The 23,008-nt window shown below is 38.3% G+C and overlaps 2 protein-coding genes across 2 annotated transcripts in view; one reads left to right on the forward strand and one right to left on the reverse strand.

The window, feature by feature from the left end:
• HAUS1 (HAUS augmin like complex subunit 1) overlaps positions 1-23,008 on the reverse strand; it is a 251,400-nt gene that overhangs the window by 215,221 nt on the left and 13,171 nt on the right. The window lies entirely within an intron of this gene.
• Positions 1-23,008, forward strand: part of EPG5 (ectopic P-granules 5 autophagy tethering factor) — a 139,811-nt gene that overhangs the window by 55,343 nt on the left and 61,460 nt on the right. Inside the window, exons 21-25 of the mRNA XM_069075376.1 lie at positions 7,219-7,341; positions 8,540-8,706; positions 17,159-17,380; positions 19,150-19,273; positions 21,993-22,137. Coding sequence (XP_068931477.1) covers positions 7,219-7,341; positions 8,540-8,706; positions 17,159-17,380; positions 19,150-19,273; positions 21,993-22,137 — 781 coding nt within the window. The remainder of the gene's footprint in view (positions 1-7,218; positions 7,342-8,539; positions 8,707-17,158; positions 17,381-19,149; positions 19,274-21,992; positions 22,138-23,008) is intronic.

Consider the following 23,008-nt stretch of genomic DNA (forward strand, 5'->3'; position numbering starts at 1 on the left):
AATTACTAGATTTGAACCCTTCCCTGCACATTGAATAGCATTGTGACTCTATGCAAGTCATTGAATTTCTTATAGGTTCTGTTTTTTCCAGTGTAAGATAAGGACAATATACTATCTGTAATAACTATGGCACTGGATTATTTGGGGGCTTCAGTGACATAAAATATGTTAAGCACTTTTAAAACTCTATAACACTCTGTGTTGTCATTATTGTTAGCATTTCTTAAGGATTATTAATACAGGATTATTGTATTTGGAAAGAAATCCTGTATGAATCTCTAGGGAGATTAGAATGATACACTGCATTGACTAATTCTTAGCATTGTACCATCCACATGGTTTTTAATCTTTAGATCTATAATTTTTTTTTGTGCCTTTTTTTTGGGAGGGGGGAGGGCAGGGCAGTTGGGGTTAAGTGACTTGCCCGAGGTCATACGGCTAGTAAGTGTTAAGTGTCTTGAGGCTGGATTTGAGCTCAGGTCCTCCTGACTCCCAGGCTGGTACTTTATTCACTGTGCCACCTAGCCCCCCCTAGAACTATAATTTTAATTATTTGTGTGTCATTCATTTGTGTTACGAATGATTCAATAACTTCATTTCTAAGTTAGTTTTTTTCTTTAACATAATAATACTAATTTGAAAACCCAAATTATTGTCTAGTAAGATCTAATTTTCCTCTGTATAGGGCTATTTAGCATGCCTTATGAGAATATTTGTGATCCAGAAAATTATGAATAAATGTAAAAATAAAAGCAGAAATACTAAACCATCATTTATAGACCATAATGCAACAAAAAGAGGAATTAATACAGAAACACAAGCATAAGATACAGACCTAAGCTGAGACCTTATAATGACTTGAATCATGAATGGGTCAAAGAAAAAAAAATGATGGAAATAATAGCTATGCATAAGGGAATGAGACAATATTCCAGAATTTTGGGGCTGCAGATAAAGCAGTCTGCAGAGAAGCAATTCTATCCCTACAAGTAGATGTTAATAAAATTGAAAAAGAAGATTTAGGGTGTCCAATTTAAAAATCTAGAAAAAACAACAAATAAGCTCAGAATTAGCATAAAAGACATTTTTGAAAATTAAAGGAGAAGTAGATTAAGTGGAAAATGAAAAGACTGTTGAATTTGTAAGCAAAAAAAAAGCAGGACTTTTTTGAAAAGACAACCAAAATTTATAAAATTTTAGCTAATTTGATCAAAATGAAGGAGGAAAATCAGATCACTTAAATAAGAAAGGAACAAGGCTAATTAAGAACATTTATGACTTCTGCTATTATCTGTCACTCAATTAATTAACAAGATTTTATTAAATGTAATATATGTAACCTAGGTTTTCCTGATGAAATCTCTGTCAGCAGACAATCCATATTGTTGGAGAGAATTTCCATATACCAGTGAAATCACAAATCTGTATAAAAATCAAACCAAGACAGAACTTGTAAAAATACTTTTTCTTGAAGGTAATAGAGAAGCATGAAGTCCTTGATATTTTTTGCTCTCTTGTTTAAGTTAGTTTTCACTGGCATAAAATAAAATTGCATATAAGTTACATGTATCTAGTGATTCAATATTTTGTTTGGGAAATTTCCAAAATCTTTTTAAATTTCATTTTTCTGTTACATACAGAATCAATCAATTAACAAGCATTTATTAAGCACCTTCCATGGACCAAGAATCATACTAGGCAGTGGGGTTACAAAGACATAAAGGAAATAGACCCTGACCTTAGGGGGCTTATATTCTATAGTTTTGCACAGCATCACATATATAGGTATTCAAGATATGCAAAATAAACACAGGGTAATTTTGGGGTCAAGGCACTAGCCGCTGGAAGTATCAGGACATGCCTCATTGTAAAAAATGGTATTTAAGGTGAACTTTGAAAGGAACTAGAGATTTTAGGTGTCAAAGGTGAAGAAAGAGTGCACAATCTTTGCGAAGATACCAAGATGGGAAATGCTCTTGTCATTGTTTAAGGAAAGACAGCAGATTTGGCTCTTTTGTTTGATAGGAGAAGGGGAGGTAATATATAGGAAGGCTGATAAAAAAATTGAGGCCCTATGGTGAAGATTGTAATACTCAGATGGTTATTTAAAATGTTTGGGCTTAAAAATAAGTAAACATCAGGCAACTTAGTTAAGGATTTGGTAAAACAGGAAGACATTTGTTCCTGTTAGGGGCAAATGGGTTGTAAAGTAGTACTACTTTAAGTTAAGAGGAAAATAAATTTTCAAGGTCTTTTAGTTTTACCACAAGATTGCATAATTTCTCTATGTGGAAAAAAAAAACCCTCTACTTAGCTACACTGGTCTGTTGTAGCACCAAAGCTATATTCATAGTGCTTGTGGTGGCTATGAATATGCTGACTGAATCACAAAAAATAATAGACTCTCCATGGAAGACAGAACCATTTATTCAAATACCAGAAAACTGAACCCCAATACCAGAAAACCAGATTTATCATAGCAACAAAGAAATCTATACACAATAACAATGCAGAGGGTACCTCCATCCCCAAGCCTTGCCCCTGCTAGGACCTTCACAGCTTGCTGCCTGCCTCCTCTTTCTCCCTTAACTCTAACTGTTCTGACCAAATTCCTCTCAGCTCTGCTCCACTCATTTAGCAAGCTCCTCCCACCACAGTCTTTGTGTGACTCAGACTGATGTGTCTTAGGCTTTCATGTGACTTAAGCAGGTCATGTGAGCCTATTAATGGAATGGAAAGATTTTCCCACTTACATTACCATTACATTTGTCTCTAAGATCTTTCATGTCCATTACATAGGTTAATGGGAGTTTAGGGGTAACTGGTGTCAACAGAACTTTACAACAGTATAACAGGAATAACACAGTAAACAGATAAAAGAATATCTTAGGGCACAAGCACCCAATCATTGCCCCCTTGAATGAATGGGGCACCAAATTTTGGGGTAAGGGGCAAAGGTCTCTTCTTCCATAGCTACTTTCTGCTGAAATTGGACATAAAACTGTTCCTGCCCTAAAATGTCCCATTAAAGAAGTCAGTTCTTCAGCTGGTATCTGGAGCTTAATTGACTCCAGGTCCAGGGGTGATAGATCACAGTCTCGGATAGGGGATGATATCCAGCTTAAGTGATCAGGCACTTGCAGGTGGAGGGTACTAAACCTGCAGGAAACAAATCTAGCAAATAAGTTTAACAGACAAAATCCTAAAAGAAACAAGGAGACAGTAATCAGAAGCAGGGTAGATATAAGGTCAGCTGTACTTCTGGAGTCTATGAGCACACTATCATAGACTTATTCATTGTTTTTTTACTGTTTTCTAATTTGCAGTTTTGGGGTCATCATTCTGGCTAGAGATATATTTTCTTTATTCTTACCTGGGGCCTGGACAATTTCCTATTTTCCCTGTAGGTATGATGAACTTGAATACAGTGTTTCAGGAGGATCTGTAGGGGCAGTTCTTACTTCCCTTCTCAGTCTAATATTAAGCCCCTTTTCTTTTTTCTTTTTGGAGGGGGGAGGGCAGGGCAATTGGAGTTAAGTGACTTGCCCAAGGTCACATGGCTAGTAAGTGTATCAAGTGTCTGAGGCTGGATTTGAATTCCAGGGCTGGTGCTCTATTTGCTGTGTCACCTAGCCGCCCCTAAGCCCCCTTTCTTGGTACATTTCATATAGTTCATTAGTTGGAATACCATCTATTCTTCCAAAATCTACCCCTGCTCTCAATAGAGCAGTAAACAGTTCTTTTCTTGTCAATCTATTCTGACTTTGAATCCACTGGCTATTTACCCTTTTCTCTCGAGGAGAGAATAAATAAATAATTCATCTTTTCCACAGTCCCCTAAATCACTTCACTGTGAAATCTTATCTAGCACCTCTGAAAGAGAGTGTCCTATCTCCTCAATTAGTTGAGGTAGAATTAGGTGCTTATAAGCAGGAGGAGCCATTTTCACTATGATATTTCTATGAGAAACTGCTAAGGGGGTATCATGATGTGCATCTGTGTCTCCCATCATAATTGCAGTCTTCATTACATCTTCCTTTAACTTTCTTATACAGTCTCTAAGCAATACCAGGGTCTGTCTCCACTAGACCATAGAGAGTTGGTAGGATACTACCTGTTGCATCCATCTGCAGCTAAAGCTAACAGATTAGTTTCATGGTTACCTCCTTGTATAGTTCCTCTGTTACTTCCCTAAAAGCTTGCTGTACAAAGGGATTCTGACTGATCCTTATAAATTTCAAGGAATCTACATTATCTGTCGATACTCCTCTGGCTCCTTCATCACCAATTCTCACCATCCAAAACACTAACAATTCTCCCATCCTTTGGGTGAATTGACTTAATATATCAGTGACCTCTTGCTGAGTAAAATTCTCAGTTACCTCCCTAAACACCATGTGGCCTCCCTGGTTCTCCTGCTTTTGTCTTAGTATGGTCTATACTTGCAACAGCCTCCTCATCTAACTTTGTTTCATTTTCCTCCCACACGTTCTTCTGGCATTTGTTGAGGCCCCAACTAGGCCCAGCCTGTGCAAGGGCTGCATGCACATTCCTTTTGTCAATTTTTTTATTTTTCTGAGCCAAACCCACAACAGCTCTCTCTTCTGCTACCTGACTAGCTTGCTCTTTTAAAGGAGAGCTCGAATACTGTGGCATAGAAAGATTCTTTTTGGCAGGGGTGAAGGTAAGGCAATTGGAGCTAAGTGACTTGCCCAAGGTCATACAGCTAGTTTTTGTGTGAAGTGTCTGAGGCTGGATTTGAACTTGGGTCCTCCTGACTCCAGGGCCAGTGCTGTATTCACTGAGCCACCTAGCCTCCCCTGCACAGAATGATTCTTATGCAAATCAGCCAACTCCTTTTCCATCTGAGCTTTCTTTTCCAGCAGCTTGTCTCTGCTTTTATAGATAAGGTGATAACTTGTTATCAAGCCTAGCCTTTCCTGCACACCCTTGCCAGTTCTTTCCCTGCTTCTATTGGTATTTCTTGCAAACATCTTTCCAAATCTTTAGGTTCTCCCTTCTGTAGCCTCAATTCCCAGTTTTCACAGAGTCCTGTACTTTTAGCCCATTTTCTCACCACGGAGGAATAAGATAAATCATCCCATCCTGGAATATCCATTTCTCTCTTTAAAGCCCTTCTGCCTCCAAATAGAGGTCTGATGTTTCACAATTCCGTCCTCATCTCCAAATGTAGCGCCAACATGATATTCACAGTGCTTATGGTGACTATGGTTCTTAGTTCTCAAATTCTACAGGGTCCTCTGTGTCATTAAGAGTTGGATCCATTTCCTTTGTTTTGCAGTATTAAATTCACAGATGCCTGAACTCATTTACTAGATTTGGAGTGCATATTTCCTTCTGTTGTTAGTCTTTCATGGTGATTTATCTATTTATATGCTAAATCTTTGGGTTTTCTTCCTAAAATCTTTGATACTTTCCATCTCTCCCTACCCCTCCACTAATATTTTCCTTATCACTCACTTCCAGACTTCCTTCCCTTTTTAATTGTGGTTTCCTTGATGGCTGGATATCAGGGCATCTCAGCTTTTTTTCACACTGGGTAATTTTTTTTTTTAAAGCAATCGGGGTTAAGTAACTTGCTCAAGGTTACATGGCCAGTTATTTCTGGGTGGGTGCTAAGTGTCTGAACCCGGATTCGATCCCCAGGTCATCCCAACACTGGGGCCGGTGCTATTACTTGCTGTGCTACCTGGCCACCCCTCACACTGGGTAATTTATATTCCATCAACTGAGGTCTTTTCTCCAAGTGACTTTTGGGTGGTCATAAATGGCACCAACTGGATGTTATCCTCTTTCCTTCCTGCTTGGTGGAGTGAGGCATTTCTTCTATTCCCCTGCTTCCCAAGTTTTCTTTCCTCCTCTCACCCCCTTTCCCACATGCGCAGTGTGTGGCCCAGTCTGTTCCTCAGTTGTCTGGCCTAGCACTAGAAGTTCAGTCTGTTCTCCTTGATATCAATACTTCAGTATTTTCCAGTTTTGATGCCTTTTTGCAGACTTCTGCTTCTGAAGTGCTGTGGTCAAGTTGACTGTTGAGGCCTAAACAAATTTCTGCAGCCTAAAGCTGAGGTCTCCATGGCACTGGAAAGAGAGAGTGGGGCCAGAAGTGCAGGGATGTGTTTCATTGTAAGTCTGTGTCATGTCCTTGGGTCTGCTAGTGCAGCCTTGTGGCTGGTAGCATGGGAAATGGGGGGCAGTGCTCAGTGAACTTGGGTTGGTGAATGTCAGTTCCTGTTGTTTTTGGTTTTTTTTAGCCTTTTACATTTTGAATGCCTTAGACCATATGGGAACTGAAGTTGCTTTATCTTTGGCACATAATTTCAATTCTGGAGAGTTTGAGAGGTTATGAGGACTAGAGAATATGTCTAGTCTCCTGTCTCGTTGCACACATGACCTATGTTAAAAAATGTTAAGGGACCCCCTGAACTTCTCTTTTTGAACTGCCATATTTCTAGAAACATTGACCAGAGTATGTAGGAGGCCCTGAATGTATCAAGTATGAAGTCGCCCTGAGCTGATTTGTTGTTTGCACCCCAAACTGGAGTTTCTGTGTATGCTTGGGAGTCAAGACAGACACCCATTCAGTCTTCACTAGCCTGAGAAATTGTTTGTGTAGACGGGACCCTTGTAGAAAAGCAGATCATCATGTCTTCATGTGCAAGGGAAAAGAATGCAGCTTTTTCTATTGCCTTCCTCCTTCCCGGCAGGAGGGGTTTTGTCCTTTTTGCACTTTTACTGCACCTTTCTTTCTCTTATGCCATGCCCCTTTAGGTGGAGATTTTTGTTTCTTCCTCTTCCCTATGTTGCACTGTCATAAATACACAAATTTCTATATGCATTGTGAACTCTTTGGTTTCCACATGCCTGTTCATTTCTCTTGTAATAAACCTATTTTTTACATATGTTTTGTGAAGTTGTGATTGCCTGTTGACACCCAGAAATCACACCTCTTTGTTTTTAATATAATTCTTCACTTTTATTTATGTCTTATCTTCTGACTCAAGCCTACTGAATTTGAGAATTCAAAAAAAGTGTAACTGTAATTCTTTTACACTTTGAGCAGATATTTTTTAAGTGGAAAAGAGTAAAGAAAAATTAACATAAATTAATGGAATATTGTTAGATTATATATTTAAAACCATATTCACTCATTCAGAAAAAGCTTCTCATTTTCATTGCGTCTGTTTGTTATGATTGCAGGTTTGGCTTGCGTGGATTGTACTGAACATGGAGTCTTTCTTTGAAGAAGATTCTCAGCTTCGTAGAGTTGTTGAAGGGGAACTGGTCATTAATCCTACTTTTACTCCTGAACAGGCTCTCAAGGTACAGAAAGCAATAATTTCATATGTTTGAAATGAATGTTGGCTGAGCTCTTGATGGGGATAGACACTTCTTTAGGCTTTGTAACTTTGAAAAGGAATAAGTGTTTGAAGATCACAACAAAAACATGGTTTATTAAAGAACCTATTGCTATCACTTATGCCAAACCTTTTCAGGTTTATTTAAAAATGAAAGCCATAATGTAGCTATTTGGAGACAGTGTTGATTACATGCTTGGAATGATTACCATTGGTTTCATGATTTAGATAGGTAAGGGTTAGCAAATTATAGCCCATAACCTTGCAACTGAGAGGTAAAAAAAGTTTTTACATTTTTTCTTTGGTTTGGTTTTCTTGCTTTTTGGAGGGCAGTTGGGGTTAAGAAACTTGCCCAAGGTCACATGGCTAGTAAGTGTTAAGTGTCTGAGGCCGGATTTGAACTCAGGTTCTCCTGACTTCAGGGCCAGTGCTCTACTCACTGTGCCACCTTGCCACCCAAGTTTTTACATTTTTAAATAAAGTTTTATTATATTTAAAATTGAAAAAAAATATTCTTAGCTTGTGGGTTGTACAGAAACAGATTGTGTACAGAAACAGAAGTGGGCCAGATTTGACCCTTGGGTGTAATTTGCCAGTTCTTGAATGTTAAAGCTCTTCAACTGGTAGGCTTTACTTTTTTTTTTTTTTTGCTTTTTGGAGGGCAGTTGGGATTAAGTAACTTGTCCAAGGTCCCATAGCTAGTAAATGTTGAGTGGCTGAGGCTGGATTTGAACTCAGGTCCTCCTGACTCCATAGCCAGTACTCTATTTGGTGTGCTACCTAGCCACCCTAGGCCTTACTTTTTGAGGTAGGGTACCCAGGCATTTGAGCCACTTCTAACTATTAGAAGTCTCTTCTGAACTTCTATTATTTCCAAATATTGGTGGTGATTTGACAGTGAAACTTAGATTTCCATGTTACTCCACTCCTTTTTCGTAGAAACGTCTCTTAATTGTCCGATTTTCTAGAAATATGTGTTTTGTTATAAAAAGTATTTTGATGTTTTTCAAACTAAATTGAAAATGATATGCTCAGCTAGTCTATTTGGACATTTTGTAGGCCTTTAATATCGTGTCCTAAGTTTCTTAGAACTTTAAAGTACTGGTTGACTGACTGAATTTGATATATAAGTTGCTGAAATTAAACTTTTTCCTCTTCTATAGAAAGCCCAGGCACAGTTGAAGCTGCCCATTGTACCATCACTTCAGAGACTTCTGATTTATCGTTGGGCTTATCAGGCTTTGGTTACACCTTCTGATCATCCTCTCTTGCCACTTATTTGGCAGAAATTCTTTCTCCTTTATCTTCATCGACCAGGGCCTCAGTATGGGTAAGGTACTTGTTACCTGAAGTAGATTTCTGTGTGGACTCTCCCACATTGTATGCTCATGTGAGTTAGAACCATTATTTGACCATCACATCTCACCTTATTTACAGTTTTTCCTCTGTTTAGTACTTAACTGTATCCTTTTTCAAATGTATGATCCTCTTTGAGCAATTGCCAGTAGGATATTCTACCTCATAAATTTTGGATAGTAAAGACAGAAATTCTGAATTGAATTAGTCATTCAGAGGTCCTCTAAATATGAAGGAGTTTCTTTACCTGGTGTCTATGAATCTTGTTTTTAAAAAAATTTTTGGGGGGTGGAGCCAAGATGGCAAAGAGAAGTCAGGAAGTTGCCTTGAGCTCTCCCCTCAACATTAAATCACAGCCTCTAAGACAGCACTTCTCAAACTGTGGATCATGACCCCATACAAGGTTTTGGAAAATTTGGCCAAGGTTTTTGAACACTCAGTGACCAAAAATTAATTAAAAATCAAATGTATGGGGCGTCTAGGTGGTGCAGTGAATAGAACACTGGCCCTGGAGTCAGGAGGACCTGAGTTCAAATCCAGCCTTAGTCACTTGACACTTAATTAGCCATGTGACCATAGGCAAGTCACTTAACCCCAAGTGTCCTCCAGAAAAAAAAAAGTCCAAAAAAAAATCAAACTTGTATGAATCTGAATGTTTCTGGCAGTGCTTACCTGTGTTGCATCATGCAAATTCACTACATCCTTGGTTCTGAACACAAAGTATTCACTTTGCACTGCACATACCCTTAGGCCATGCAACACCAACAAATGCTGCCAAAACCTGATAAGGGGGTTGCAGTGGAAAAAGTTTAAGAATCCCTGCTCTAAAAGAATTCTGGAATGACAGAATCCACACAAAGACACAGTGAAATAATTTTCCAGCCCAAGGTGGCTTAAAAGGACTTCAGGAAGAGTCTGTTTCACTTGGTGAAAGAGGAGTGCAGCCTAGCACAAGCAGGGTCCAGGCAAGCCAGTGGCACAGCAGGCCAGCAGTGAGACCTCCAGCCCCAGTGCAGCAGGCAAACTGCAGAACCCAGGGCACAACAGGCTCAACTAGACTGGGCCACCTCAGCGTAGTAGGCAAGCAAGAAGCACCTCAGGGCCTGCCACAGAAAACCAGTGGCTAGGCCCCTAACACCCAGTGCAAGAAGCTTGGGACAGTGTCCCTTGTGCCTCAGGAGCAGAGCTCAACTTTTTAAAATGAGGAAAAAACATAAAAGAGCCCTGACCATAGAAAGCTAGTATGGCAGCAGGGAAGATCCAAGTGCTAACTCAGAAGACAACACTACTGAAATGCTTACATGCAGACCCTCAAAGGAGAATATGAATTCATCTCAAGCCCAAAAAAGTCCTCTTGGAAGAGCTCAAAAAGGATTTTAAAAATCAAGTAAAAGAGATAGAAGAAATATTGGGAAAAGAAATGAGATTTATGCTGGAGAATTATGAAAAAAAGTCAACAGCCTGGAAAAGAATTTGGAAAACAAAAATTCACTGAAGAATACTCCTTTAAAAGCAGAATTGGCTAAATGGTAAAGGAGGTACAAAAGCTAACCAAAGAAAATAATTCCTTAAAAATTAGGATTGGGCAAGTGGAAGCCAATGACTGAGACTTCAAGAATCAGTTGAGCAAAATCAAAAGAATGAAGAAATGTAAGAAAATGTAAAATATCTCATTGGGAAGCCAACTGACCTGGAAAATAGATCCAGGAGAGATAATTTAAGAATTATTAGATTGCCTGAAAGCCAAGATAAAAAAAAAAAGAACAGCATCTTTTAAGAAATCATCATGGAATACTGTCCTGATATCCTAGAACCAGAGAGTAAAATAATCAAGGAGAAAGTACTGCAGGCAGCCAGAAAGAAATACAATTAAAATATCAAGGAGCCATAGTCAGGATTACACAGGACTTTAACAGTTTCTGCATTAAAAGATTGGAGGGCTTAGAAAATGATATTCTAGAAGGCAAAGGAACTTGGATTATAACCAAGAATCAACTCCCCAGCAAAATTGAGCATAATCTTTCAGGGGAAAAGATGGATATTGGAATATGGAGAATATGAAATAGGAGACTTCCAAAATTTTCTGATGAAAAGACCAGAGCTGAACATAAAATTTTAAATACAAGACTCAAGAGAAACATAAAAAAGGTAAACAGGAAAGAAAGCCTAACAAAGCATGGTATTTGATAAGGTTATACTGTTTACATCTGTACGTGGGAAGATGATACTTGTAACTCTATAAGAGTTGTATCTCAATTAGGGCAGTTAGAAGGAGTATACTTAGAGGGTGTGAGTGTAAGTTGACTTTAGCATGAAGGTAAAAAAAATTAAGGGGTGAAAAAAAGGATTGTACTGGGAGAAGACTAAAGAGTAAGGCAGAATGGGGTAAATTATATCATGTGAGGCCTCATTTCTCAAATATATAGAGAATGGAGTCAAATTTGTAAGAATAGAAGTCATTCTCCAATTGATAAATGGTCAAAGGATATGAACAGGCAGTTTTCAGATGAAGAAATTAAACCTATCTATAGTCATGTGAAAAAGTACTCCAAATCACTGTTGATTAGAGTAATGCAAATTAAAACAATTCTGAGGTACCACCTCACATCAGTCACACTGGCTAAAATGACAGAAAAAGAAAATGATAAATGTTGGAGAACATGTGGCAAAGTTGGGACATTAATGCATTGTGGGTTGAGTTGTGAACCGATCCACCTATTCTGGAGAACAATTTGGAACTATGCCTATAGGCAACCAAACTGTGCGTATCCTTTGATCCAGCAATATCACTACCTAGGTCTGTATCCAAAAGACATCATTAAAAAGGGAAAAAGACCCACATGTACAAAAATATTTAGAGCACCTCTTTTAGTGGTGGCAAAGAACTGGCAATTGAGGGAATTCCTATCAATTGAAGAATGACTGAACAAATTGTGGTATATGAGTGTAATGGGATAGTATTGTGCTATAAGAAATGATGAAAGGCAGATTTCAGAAAAACCTGGAAAGACTTAAATGAATTGATGCCAAGTGAAGTGAGCAAAACCAGGAGAACATTGTACACAGTGAGAGTAAAAGTGTATAATAATTAATTATGATAGATTTGACTCTTCTCCGCGATACAATGATCCAAGACAATTCCAAATGATTCATGATGGAAAATGTTATCCACATCCAGAGAAAAGAACTGTGGAGTCTAAATGAAAATTGAAACATGTTATTTTAACTTTTTAAATGACTTTTTCCTTCTGTTTTTTGTTTCAAAACATGACTAATATGGAAATATGTTTCCCCGATTGCATATCTTATACTTGTTTCAGATTGCTGTCTTGGGGAGGGAAAAAGGAAGAGAGGGCGGAGAAAAATTTGGAACTCGAAAATCTCATAAAAATGAATGTTGAATATTATCATTACATGTAACTGGAAAAAATAGAATACTATTTACAAAAATATTTTTGGCAACTTTCAATATAAATCGATTTCTTTGTAATTCTATTTATTTTACACATTTAAGCCATTTTTTTGAGAAGGGGTCCATAGACTTCACCAGACTATTCAATTTACCCATGACACAAAAGTGATTAAGAACTTTTGCTGTAGACCAGTGGTGTCAAAGCTTTTATTCAATCATGTACTCCTTTCACTTAAAAAAGAAAATAAGATTACAGACCTCCTTCTCTCATTATGTGCATATTCACTTCTTTCTAAATTATGTACATATATTATTGTACTAAAATTTTTCTTTTTTTTTTTTAAAGCAATTGGGGTTAAGTAACTTGCTCAAGGTTACATGGCCAGTTATTTCTGGGTGTGGTGCTAAGTATCAGAGGCCGGATTCGATCCCAGGTCATCCTGACTCTGGGGCCGGTGCTCTTACTCACTGTGCCACCTGACCTCCCCATGTTCTAAAATTTTTCACTTGAGTAAAGATTACTCTTGGGTTTCAAAGAAAATAATTTATAGGGGAATTGATCAGATTTTTCTGTGCACATTGCTTCCTACATTTTCTCTCCAAATTTCATTTGCCCTCTAATTAAATAAAATATAAGCATGGAATTTAGGAATCCTAATGAGGTTTATTAATGGATATTTTTTGAAGCCAGTCGAAATCATGGGAAGAATGGGAATGGGAAATGTTCCTCAGGTCTTCATCTCAGGTGGGGTCTCCACTAACTATCTATTTGAGCAGCATGGAGGCCTGTGATTTCAGATCAGTTAATGGGGAAGAGGAAAGGGGGAGGAAGGAGGCAGCTTCTTGAATGGCAGTGGGAGATGAGGTTGCTATTTCTGTGCCTCTCTGGAGAGTTGCAGCACCAAAGATGACTTTTGATCTGTAGACTTATGTTGGTTTGTGTGGGGAATTTAGTAGAATTGATGCTAGCAACCTAGTTGTAACACTACCTTTGCACTCCCAAGTTTTAGCTACATTGATGACTAATGAATGTTGAGTGTGGTAGTGGTGTGGATTATAACAGCTCCACCCGCACTTCTCACCCAGAAGGGGTCACAAGCTTTCTCTTTTTATACAAAACAAGTCCTATCTGCATCATATGTTAGCGATATTTAAATTTTTTAGTTCCTGTGGATTCTAGGGCAGTGATTGACTGAATGGGATGGTAAGAATAGGATGGGAACTCTCATCCTTCTTATCTCTGTTTAAAATACAGAACTCTCTTAGTTATAGGCTATAAAAAGTTACTTAGGGTAAAATGAGGATTATAATTTTGGAAAAAGGAGATTGCTATTCAAATAGTAAGACAAAACAGTGGAACTTCAATAAATTGCATAAGTGAGTAGGAACAAACATCTTAAATTCAAGTATCTTAAGGAGTTTTTTGTTTCTGGTTTAACCAGTGCCAATAGGAGTGGCTTTGAGCTGTGTCCTTTTTGTGAATGGACAATGGAGTTTAATGAACTAGGGTTTTTCTTCAGTTTCTGATAAGAAATTCTTAGTTTTTAGTAAGAAAATTAAATTTATTTAATAGGATAACATTTGTAATTTTTTAATTTAAATGCTTTATTAACTGCTGATTTACATCATTCGTTTCCGCCAGATTTTGAGTTACAAACTTTCTCCCCGTTTTTCCCCCACCCATCCCCCCAAAACAGCAGTCCCACAGGATATCCCCACCTCCAATCTGCTCACTCCCATATTTTCTCCATACCCGTTTCAACTTTTCCAGTGGATCTCTATGCCTCAGTGCCTGTATATCTTTTTTCTTAATTACATGTAAGATGGTATTAATAATAGTATACACACACACACACACACACACACACACATATATATATATTTGAATATTTGATTTTAAAACTTTCAATTCCAGATTCATTCCCTTCCCCCCCCCTGCCACCCACCCCCACTGGGGGGAAAAGCAGTTCAGTATAGGTTGTACATGTGTGGCTAATGCAAAACAATAACATAGTAAATGTATTGTAAAAGACTGACTATTTTTCCCTCCCTCCTATCCCACCTCCCACTTGTTCTATTCTCTACTTTGATCCTGTCCCTTTTCAAAAGTGGGTGCTTCCAACTTCCCTCCCCCCCAGCCTGCCCTCCCTTCCATCATCCCCCCTCACATCCCCTTCCCCCACTATTCTCCTGGAGGGTGAGATCCCCTATTTAGTGTGTATTTCCCTCCCTTCTCAAGCCAGATTCAATAGGAATAAGGTTGACCTATTCCCTTTTGCCTTCCTATTCTTCCCCTCCATTGTAACCATTTTCCCTTGCCTCTTCTGTATGAGATAGTTTGCCCCACTCTGTCTCTCCCCATCTCCTCTCATTATATTCCTCTCACCTTTTAATATCACCTTTTAAGTATCATCCCTTCCTGTTAAATTGGTCCCGTGCCCTCTATCTATGTATACCTGTAAATGTATATACACACATTCACATATGTATTCATATGCCCGCATACCCTCATATATTTCTAATCCCTTCGACTACTGAGAAAAGTTACAATATAACATAGGTTACAATTATTGTTTTTCCATGTAGGAATGTTAATAGTTCAACTTTGGCCAGGTGGCTCAGCGAGCAAGAGCACCGGCTCCAGTGCCGGGACGACCCAGATCAAATCCGGGCCCAGACACCCAGCACCACACCCAGAAACAACAACTGGCCATGCAACCCCGAACAAGCCACTCAACCCCGATTGCTTAAAAAAAAAATAGTTCAACTTTGATAAGTTCCTTATGATTTCTTTTCCCTGTTTACCTTCTCATGCTTCTCTTGCTTCTTATATCTGAATGTCAAATTTTCTATTCAACTCTGGTTTTTTCAGCAAGAATGCTTGAAAGTCCTGTATTCCACTGAATGACCATATTTCCCCCTGAAACATGATACTCAGTTTTGCTGGGTAGGTGACTCTTGGTTTTAATCCCAGCTCCCTTGACCTCCGGAATATCACATTCCAGGCCCCTCAGTGTAGAAGCTGCCAGATCCTGAGTTATCCTGATTGTGTTTCCACAATATTGAAATTGTTTCTTCCTGGCTGCTTGTAATATTCTCTCCTTAATCTGGGAATTCTGGAACCTGGCTATATAATATTCCTAGGAGTTTTCTTTTTGGGATCTTTTTCAGGAGGTGATCGGTGGATTCTTTCAACCTCTATTTTGCCCTCTCGTTCTAAAACATCAGGGCAGTTTTCTTTGAGAACTTCCTGGAGGATGCTTTCCAGGCTCTTACTTTGGTCATGGCTCTCAGGCAGTCCAATAATTTTTAAATTATCTCTCCTGGATCTATTTTCCAGGTCAGTGGTTTTTCCCATGAGATATTTCACATTGCCTTCTATTCTTTCATTTGTTTGGATCTGTTTAACAGCATCTTGATTTCTCATAAAGTCATTAGCTTCCATTTGCTCCAATCTAATTCTGAAGCAATGATTCTCCTCAGTGAGCTTTTGAGGTTCTTTTTCCGTCTGGCAAATTCGACTTTTTAAGGCATTCTTCTCCTCATTGCCTTTTTGAGCCTCCTTTGCCGTTTGAGTCAGTCTGTTTTTTAAGGTATTATTTTCTTCAGTCAGGCTGTTGACTCTCATTTCATAATTTTTCTTGCATTGTTCTCATTTCTCTTCCCAATTTTTCCTCCACTTCTCTTATCTGCTTCTTAAGGTCCTCTCTGGCCTGTAACCAGCTTGTATTTTCCTTTGAAGCTTTTGGTGCAGGAGTTCTGACTTCACTGTTTTCCTCCTGTTCCATGCCTTGCTCCTTCTTATCCCCAAAATAGGAGTGTAACGTTGGAATCTTCTGTCTGCTTTGTCTCCTTTGCCTGTTCATTTTGCTACTCAATGATTTGACTTTTGGGCTTTTTGCCACAGTAGGACTCTGCCACCAGACAGGGGAGTTTTCGTCCCAAACGTTGGGGTTTTCTCAGCTGCCGGAGGTATTAGATGGGTGCCCTCTCTGAGGTCTCCACACGCTCTGGCAAGCTGGACACACACCCCAGGACCTCCACCCTAGACTGCAATCCAGATCCAAGCAGGTTAAAGCAAGAGCGATGACCCCTCAGACTGGTGCTTGGTCCCCCTACACTCTGCAGGCCAGGAGCTGAAGCCGCCCCATGGCGCTGGCTGGCTGTGCTGGCGTCTCAGCGGTTTCTTGCTCCAGGGGTAAAAGCCACGCACTCCCACTTCCTGGGTCCCAAAGTCCAGACTGCACTGGCCTCTCTCCTTGTCCTTCGCATCTATGTATTGATAAATCTGGAAACGGCCACAGCTGCTGCTTATCTGGAGTCCCTCTGGCTGGAGGCTGGTCAGGCCTGCCCTGGGGCTAAAGCCTCAGCGTGGGGCTGGGCTCGGCTCCCAGAGTGCTGCGCTGGCCGGCCTATTCCTGCCGGCTTGCCGGGCTGTCCTCAGCGGGAGGTTAGCTTCTCTGTGTCATTTTGTGGGTTCCGCAGCTTCAAAGTTTGTTTAGAGTCCCCTTTTTACATGGATTGGGGAGGGTGGAAGCCGGAGCCGCGGGAAGGTCGTGCTTGTACTCCGCCTCCCCATTTGTAATTTTAAAGATCCCAAATAACAGACATATCTTTATATATGCTTTGTGAATAAGGGAATGGGAAACTATAGAGAACAGATACTACAGAATATATTGCAGAGGTCAGGTTATTTTTACCTAACCATATGAAGGTTTAGTTTGAAGATGATGGATAATACTTTGAATTGGTATGATATTTATATTGTTTTTTAAAAGTTCTTTTATCTTGTTTCTTCCTTATGACAACCCAGTAAGATAAATAACAGCAGGTTGGTGTATAGCCATGCTTGCTAAAATACTTCTTAGTTTATAGATAATGGGAAGGTATCTCAGTTTTGCTGAACACACCTTTATCTTTGGTAGCTCTAATGAGCACACACCATTTTATTTTAAGTAGAAAGAATAATTTGTTAATAGTTTATAAAACTCTATTTTATTTTATTTTTTCAAAGATTGCCTGTAGATGGTTGTATTGGAAGACGATTTTTTCAAAGTCCAGCCCACATTAATCTATTGAAAGAAATGAAGAAACGTCTGGTTGAAGTGGCTGACTTCCACCATGCTGCCAGTAAAGCCCTCCGAGTTCCAGCAGATGGCGGTGAAGGGCCAAGTGAAAACAATGCCTGCTCCTCAGGGCATCTCACTTCCCCAGAGCTGCATACGGAGCTTGTGAGGTAAAGCATATTCAGCTATGTAAGCTAATATTTTCTTTCATCATGTATGTTATATTACCTATTGTGTATTGGAGGGTGTTATTATTTTATTGATGTTACTGGCTGAATGTAGAAAGTAGCTGCAGTCAGTTAAGTATTTGTTGAGATTTGGCAAAGTCGATCCCAGTTTGATCATATACTGGGAGATAGTGTGGATTGAATTTAAGTCAGTTGATTTGGACTGACCTATATGAATATCTAATCATTCTTATATTCTAGGCTTATTACCACATTTGTTGTTACTTGTTTACTCTAGTTTTGCAACTTTAGCTTCCAAAAAAATTTACTCATATTTAAAAAATTGAACCTGTAGCTTAAATATAATGGCATCAGATGGCAGTCATGTGCTATATCACATAGGGTAAACTCTAAGTGTATTTAAAAGATTAGCATGGTCTTTGGCCTTTTTAATAGTAAACTACTTTGTTATTAAAGCAGTTAAATATTAAACTATTAAAGAAGCCACTTTTAGAGCAGGCTTGAGAAGAAATCATATGTATCTCACTAATCAATAGTTTTTTCTTTGTAATTTTTAAGTTTCCCCAAATCTTACGTATATTATATACTTGATTAGATTGCTTTCTTTAGCTTAATACAAATTTTACCTTGATTTCACAACCTTCCCAAGGTTTGTGCATAGCTATAGGGCTTTAGACCATCTAACTTTATCCTTAAACTCAGTAGCTTTACTTTTAGCTAGCCATAGACAATTTTTCACTGTAATAGCAATAGGTAACCTTTTTGTTGTAGATTGCTTAAACTTATTAAAATGAAGGCTTTAGTGGGTTTCTTAAACTTCTGATTTTTAAAAGAATGTATATTCTGTTCCTTTTGGCTTTTTTCCCTTCTATCTTCATTTCCCACACCAACCCTTCCACCATCCTCTTATCGTAAGACCTCGCCTCATTCTTTGTTGAGAAAAGAGACCTTTTTCCATCAGCTCCCTCTACTTCTCCAAATCTCCTTAGCCTTTGACATCATCCCTCATGCTTTCCTCCTTTACCTTAGTCTCTGATGATGAGGTGGCACATACCTTGTGTTGCCTGGCTACTTCTCTAACAACCTATTCTTACTAAGAGTGATTTTAAATGAAGTCTTCTTCAGTTAAGTAGATTTATCTCTTCATAAAATACCACTTAGACCAGAACAGAACATTAAAACAGAAAATTAGAAGAATTTCTTTTTCTCATACCGATTTATGAAGGAGGGAGTTCACACATTTACAATTAAATTTCAATTATAATTCTTTTTGGTAGTTAACTTTTTTATTTTCTTGAAACTGATAAGGTACAATAGAAAAAATTTTCCAGATAATATATTTTAAATGACCTTTAGCGTTCATCCTGGACTAGAGGGAGAATATATATCTTTTCAAATTCTATTTTGTTGTTCTAGGCATGGTGACTTACTTGGTGTCATTGATAGCCAAGGAAAGGAAAAAGTCTGAGTTCTCATTCTGAGATTTACTTTATAATCACCTTTATTCATTGCTTTTTGCCTAGCTTTATTTTTTAGATGAGTAAAGATAGTCCCAGACTGAGAGAGAAATGGGCATAATGAAAATTTAAAAATTAAATTAAATTTAAAAATTAAAATTTTAGTGAATTATTATTAGCTCTGGAAAACTGATTCCTATTATTTTATTCACTAGATAAAATACAGTTGTTATGTAAAGAGAGGTACAATGCATTTTACCCATCCTTTTCTCTTTTTCTTTTTTAATCTTTTAGGCTCTTCAATGTATTTATACTATGGCTAGAAGATGAGAGCTTTCAGAAAGGAGACACCTATATTCCTTCACTACCAAAGCAATATGATACATACAGACTAGCAAAGATTATGCAGAATCAACAGGTGACATTAATTACAGTATTTTATTTACCTCAGGATATCTTACAGTAATTTGAATTTCTTACTATGGAAATAAATAAAATTACTTGTTAAAGATGGCCATGGGGCTTCAATGGGCTTAGTTTCTGTAGGTTTTGACCATGGTCTACAAAATGTTTTTTTTTATGTAAGTTAACATTCCAGAGTTAGAATGTCTCCCTTATGAAGCACTGATGACAACTGTGGCCTCCCTGGAGGGCTGGGAACACTTTTCTATGTTTTGTGACCTCATGAACCCATTTAAACCTTCTCTTTTTGCCAACATACTTTCAGGCCAGCTAACTTGAGTATGATTAAAAGTGCTTTGTTACAGTTATGTGGATTTAAAAGAGTACAGACTCTAATTAGATGAATGTTATGTAATGTACTTATAGATCTCAGTTTTATTCAATTTAGGAAGTTCTATTGATTTCTGATTTGTGACACTTTTTTGTAGTTTTTCCAAGCCTAGGATTTCTGTCTGGTTACTTGACATATCTGGTTTCTCCTTTCTTCTATACTTGGTCCAAGCTGTACTTTTGTTGAGTTCCTCAATATTAGAAGCAGTGGTTAATCTGTTCTGGGCCAGTTGTTATTCTCCTTAGACTGCACTCAGTTTTTAGTCTACCTTCCATCTCTCTTTGAGTGTTCTTGGTACACAGTTCTTGTAGGATGGAATTGCTTTCCTTTTAACTGTTCTCTGCCTTAGTATGAATGCTTGGATCTTGCTACAGTTCTTGTGCTCCAACTGACACTCTATTAGTGGTAATAGATGCCTCTTGCTTTGCCGCCACTATTTTTTTCTTAATAGCTCTATTCATTTCCATATAGGAATATCCTTATTCAGTCTATACATACACACACACACACACATATATATACACACATACACACATATACATAGGTAATGTGACTACTTCAAAGAGATGTCATCTATAGGTTCGGAAAGTATTAGGGAAGAGGTGGCACACTAGCATCAACAGCGTACTTTTATATTTGAATTAAAGCTCCAGCTGAGGATTATTGTAGTGCCTCTTTAAAGGTATAAATCAGATTAGTCTTTTTTTTTTAGTTAATTAATTTTTAGTTTTCAACATTCACTTCCATAAATTTTAAATTTTCTCCTCCTCCCTACCCCTTCCCTTCCCAAGACAGCATGCAAATCAGATTAGTCTTGAGCAGAGGAGGCACGCTTGTGGCCTACAAAACTCCTGAGGGTAGTCAAAACTACATTAAAATGTAATTGGGTAATATTTAACAAATGAAAATGCAATAAAACATAACGTTAATTTGTGGTTTTCTAAGTCAGTATGTAGCCCACAAGGATCCATCTATTTCTACTTGAGTTTGACATCCCTGGTCTAGAATACCTTGTACATCTTGGTAAGGGTTTTAATAACTTAGCATTTTATGAGAATATTTTCCACTGAGAATTGAAAAAGTCCTATGCTTGTAGGAGCTTCCTGGATTACTGACCTATAGCTGGAGGGCACCTCAGGCCATCAGGTCTATCCGCCTTGTCTTATAGATGAGGAAATTAAGACCCAGGGAGATGTAGCAGCAAGCACGCTAGCATACCTAGGAGGGCTGCTAGGACAGGTTTTTAGATCTGTTTTTCTAAAGGAAAGCAACTCAATGGGGACTGACAATCTTACTTTAATCAAACATATCATTTACCTAGTTCAGGGGGAAAAGTTAGCACCCTGAACTTCAGTGAATATTAACAGAAGTTATAAGTGGACAAAAATACAAAGAAAATAACACAGTTCAGCCGACCAACAGACAGGGCTTCTAGCTGTCTGACCACATACATACAGTTAGTCACCAGAGAGAGAAGCACCAACATCTTTGGGTTTTCAAAGCTGAAAGGCTCACCGGCTGCCCAGAGTCTCATCTGGCTAAACCACACAACTCTTCCCATAAGTGAGCCCTAGAGCAAAACCTTGCCTCAGAGGAATATATAGCCTTCTCCAGGGTCAGAGAACATCAAAACACCTCATGACTCACTTGACTACAAAGTAACAAAAGTTGTGCCTTCCTAAAAAACAAGCCACCTTCCACAGGCTCCATGTGAGCACCTGCATCCTATTAGGGGGCAGAGTTTATTCTCAAATCAGGAAAGGCCCTCAAATTCACTTAGGCTTATTAAGGGGCAGGGAAGATCTTCAAATTCCTATTACCATTACAGGAGGATAACTAACCTGTCCACAGTCATGTTGGTGGCATGGAGTAGGGATTGGAGCCCACGTTATTGGACTTCAAGTCTGCTAATTCTGCTATATGATGTTCTCTCTTATTCATGATATGCCTTTACGTGGTTCACATGAACAAACGTTGCAGTTGCAGACATTTGTTGTTAGCTCTATTTTTTTCTAGGGATTAGGGCCTAGAGACTGACTTTATTTCTAAGACATGCTGCATCTGCTGTGTGCAGTGGTAGAGAATGTTTTACATTTTTCCTTAAAAATATTGCAGAAATGATTTAGTGTTCTATAGGAAAGATGTCCTACTACTTAAGTTTTTGATAGAGTGGGAATTTTAAATATGGCCATTTTTAATGTTAGGAAGCATAGAGTGAGATCTTTTTAAGGAGCTTACTTTATTTAATCTGATTGGCTTATGCATATTTTAATATAATAGATTTCACAACTTACAAAGATATTTTGTCTTCCAAAGTTAAAGTTGTATTGTGGTTCAATTCCAGGATTTGTGGATGGAATATTTGAATATGGAACGTATCCGTCATGAATTTCAAGAAGCTCTCAATCTTTGGATTCAAGTAAAACTTGAATCCCATTCCACACCTAGTAGTTTGACAGTACAGATGGATTTTACTGATCCTTTATCAGGTGAGTGTCATAAACTTCTTCAAAACCATAGAGGTTTGGGATTTGCTTCATACTGTCCTCCGAATAATAATCACTTTTTTTTTGGAATTCATTGAAATCTCACCTGGTCAGAAAACATCTGACCTTTATTCTATGAGACCTTATGGATTTTTTTTCATCTCTTAAGAATATAGATCTCGCGGGGCCGCTAGGTGGTGCAGTGAGTAAAAGCACTGGCCTGGGAGTCAGGAGGACCTGAGTTCGGTTCAGGCCTCAGACACGTAACACCTACACACACAAAAAACTAGCTGTGTAACCTTGGGCAAGTTACTTAACCCCAGTTGCCCTCCAAAAAGGAAAAAAAAAATATATATATATATGTCGTTCAAAGATGTTATTTTTAGAAGAAAGATTGGTGACTAGAATAGGCAAATGAGAGCTATTCTTAGTTCTGTTCTCTTGTATATTATAGACAAGTCTTTTTTTTTTGGTATATATTACTTATTTATTTTTAGTTTCCAACATTCATTTTCACAAGATTTTGAGTTACAAATTTTCACCCCATCTTTCCCCTACCCCCACACCCCAATTTAGCGAGCCTACTGAATATCCCTTCCCCCAGTCTGTTCTGTCTTATATCCTCTCCCACTCTCCACCCCCAACTTTCTAGTAGGGAAAGATGGATTTCTATACCCCAGTGCCTATATATCTTATTTCCCAGTTGCATGTAGAAAACAATTTTTTCTTTTGACATTTGTTTTTAAAACTTTGATTTCCAGATTCTTTCCCTTCTTCCCTCCTCACCCACCCCCACTGGGAAGACAAGCAATTCAATATAAGTTGTACATGTGTAGTTATACAAAATGTGTCCATAGTAGTTATATTGTGAAAA

Source organism: Petaurus breviceps, unplaced genomic scaffold, assembly GCF_028583685.1.
Source record: "Petaurus breviceps papuanus isolate PSGF00001 unplaced genomic scaffold, PetGlider_PUasm1.0 151, whole genome shotgun sequence".
Lineage (NCBI taxonomy): Eukaryota > Metazoa > Chordata > Mammalia > Diprotodontia > Petauridae > Petaurus > Petaurus breviceps.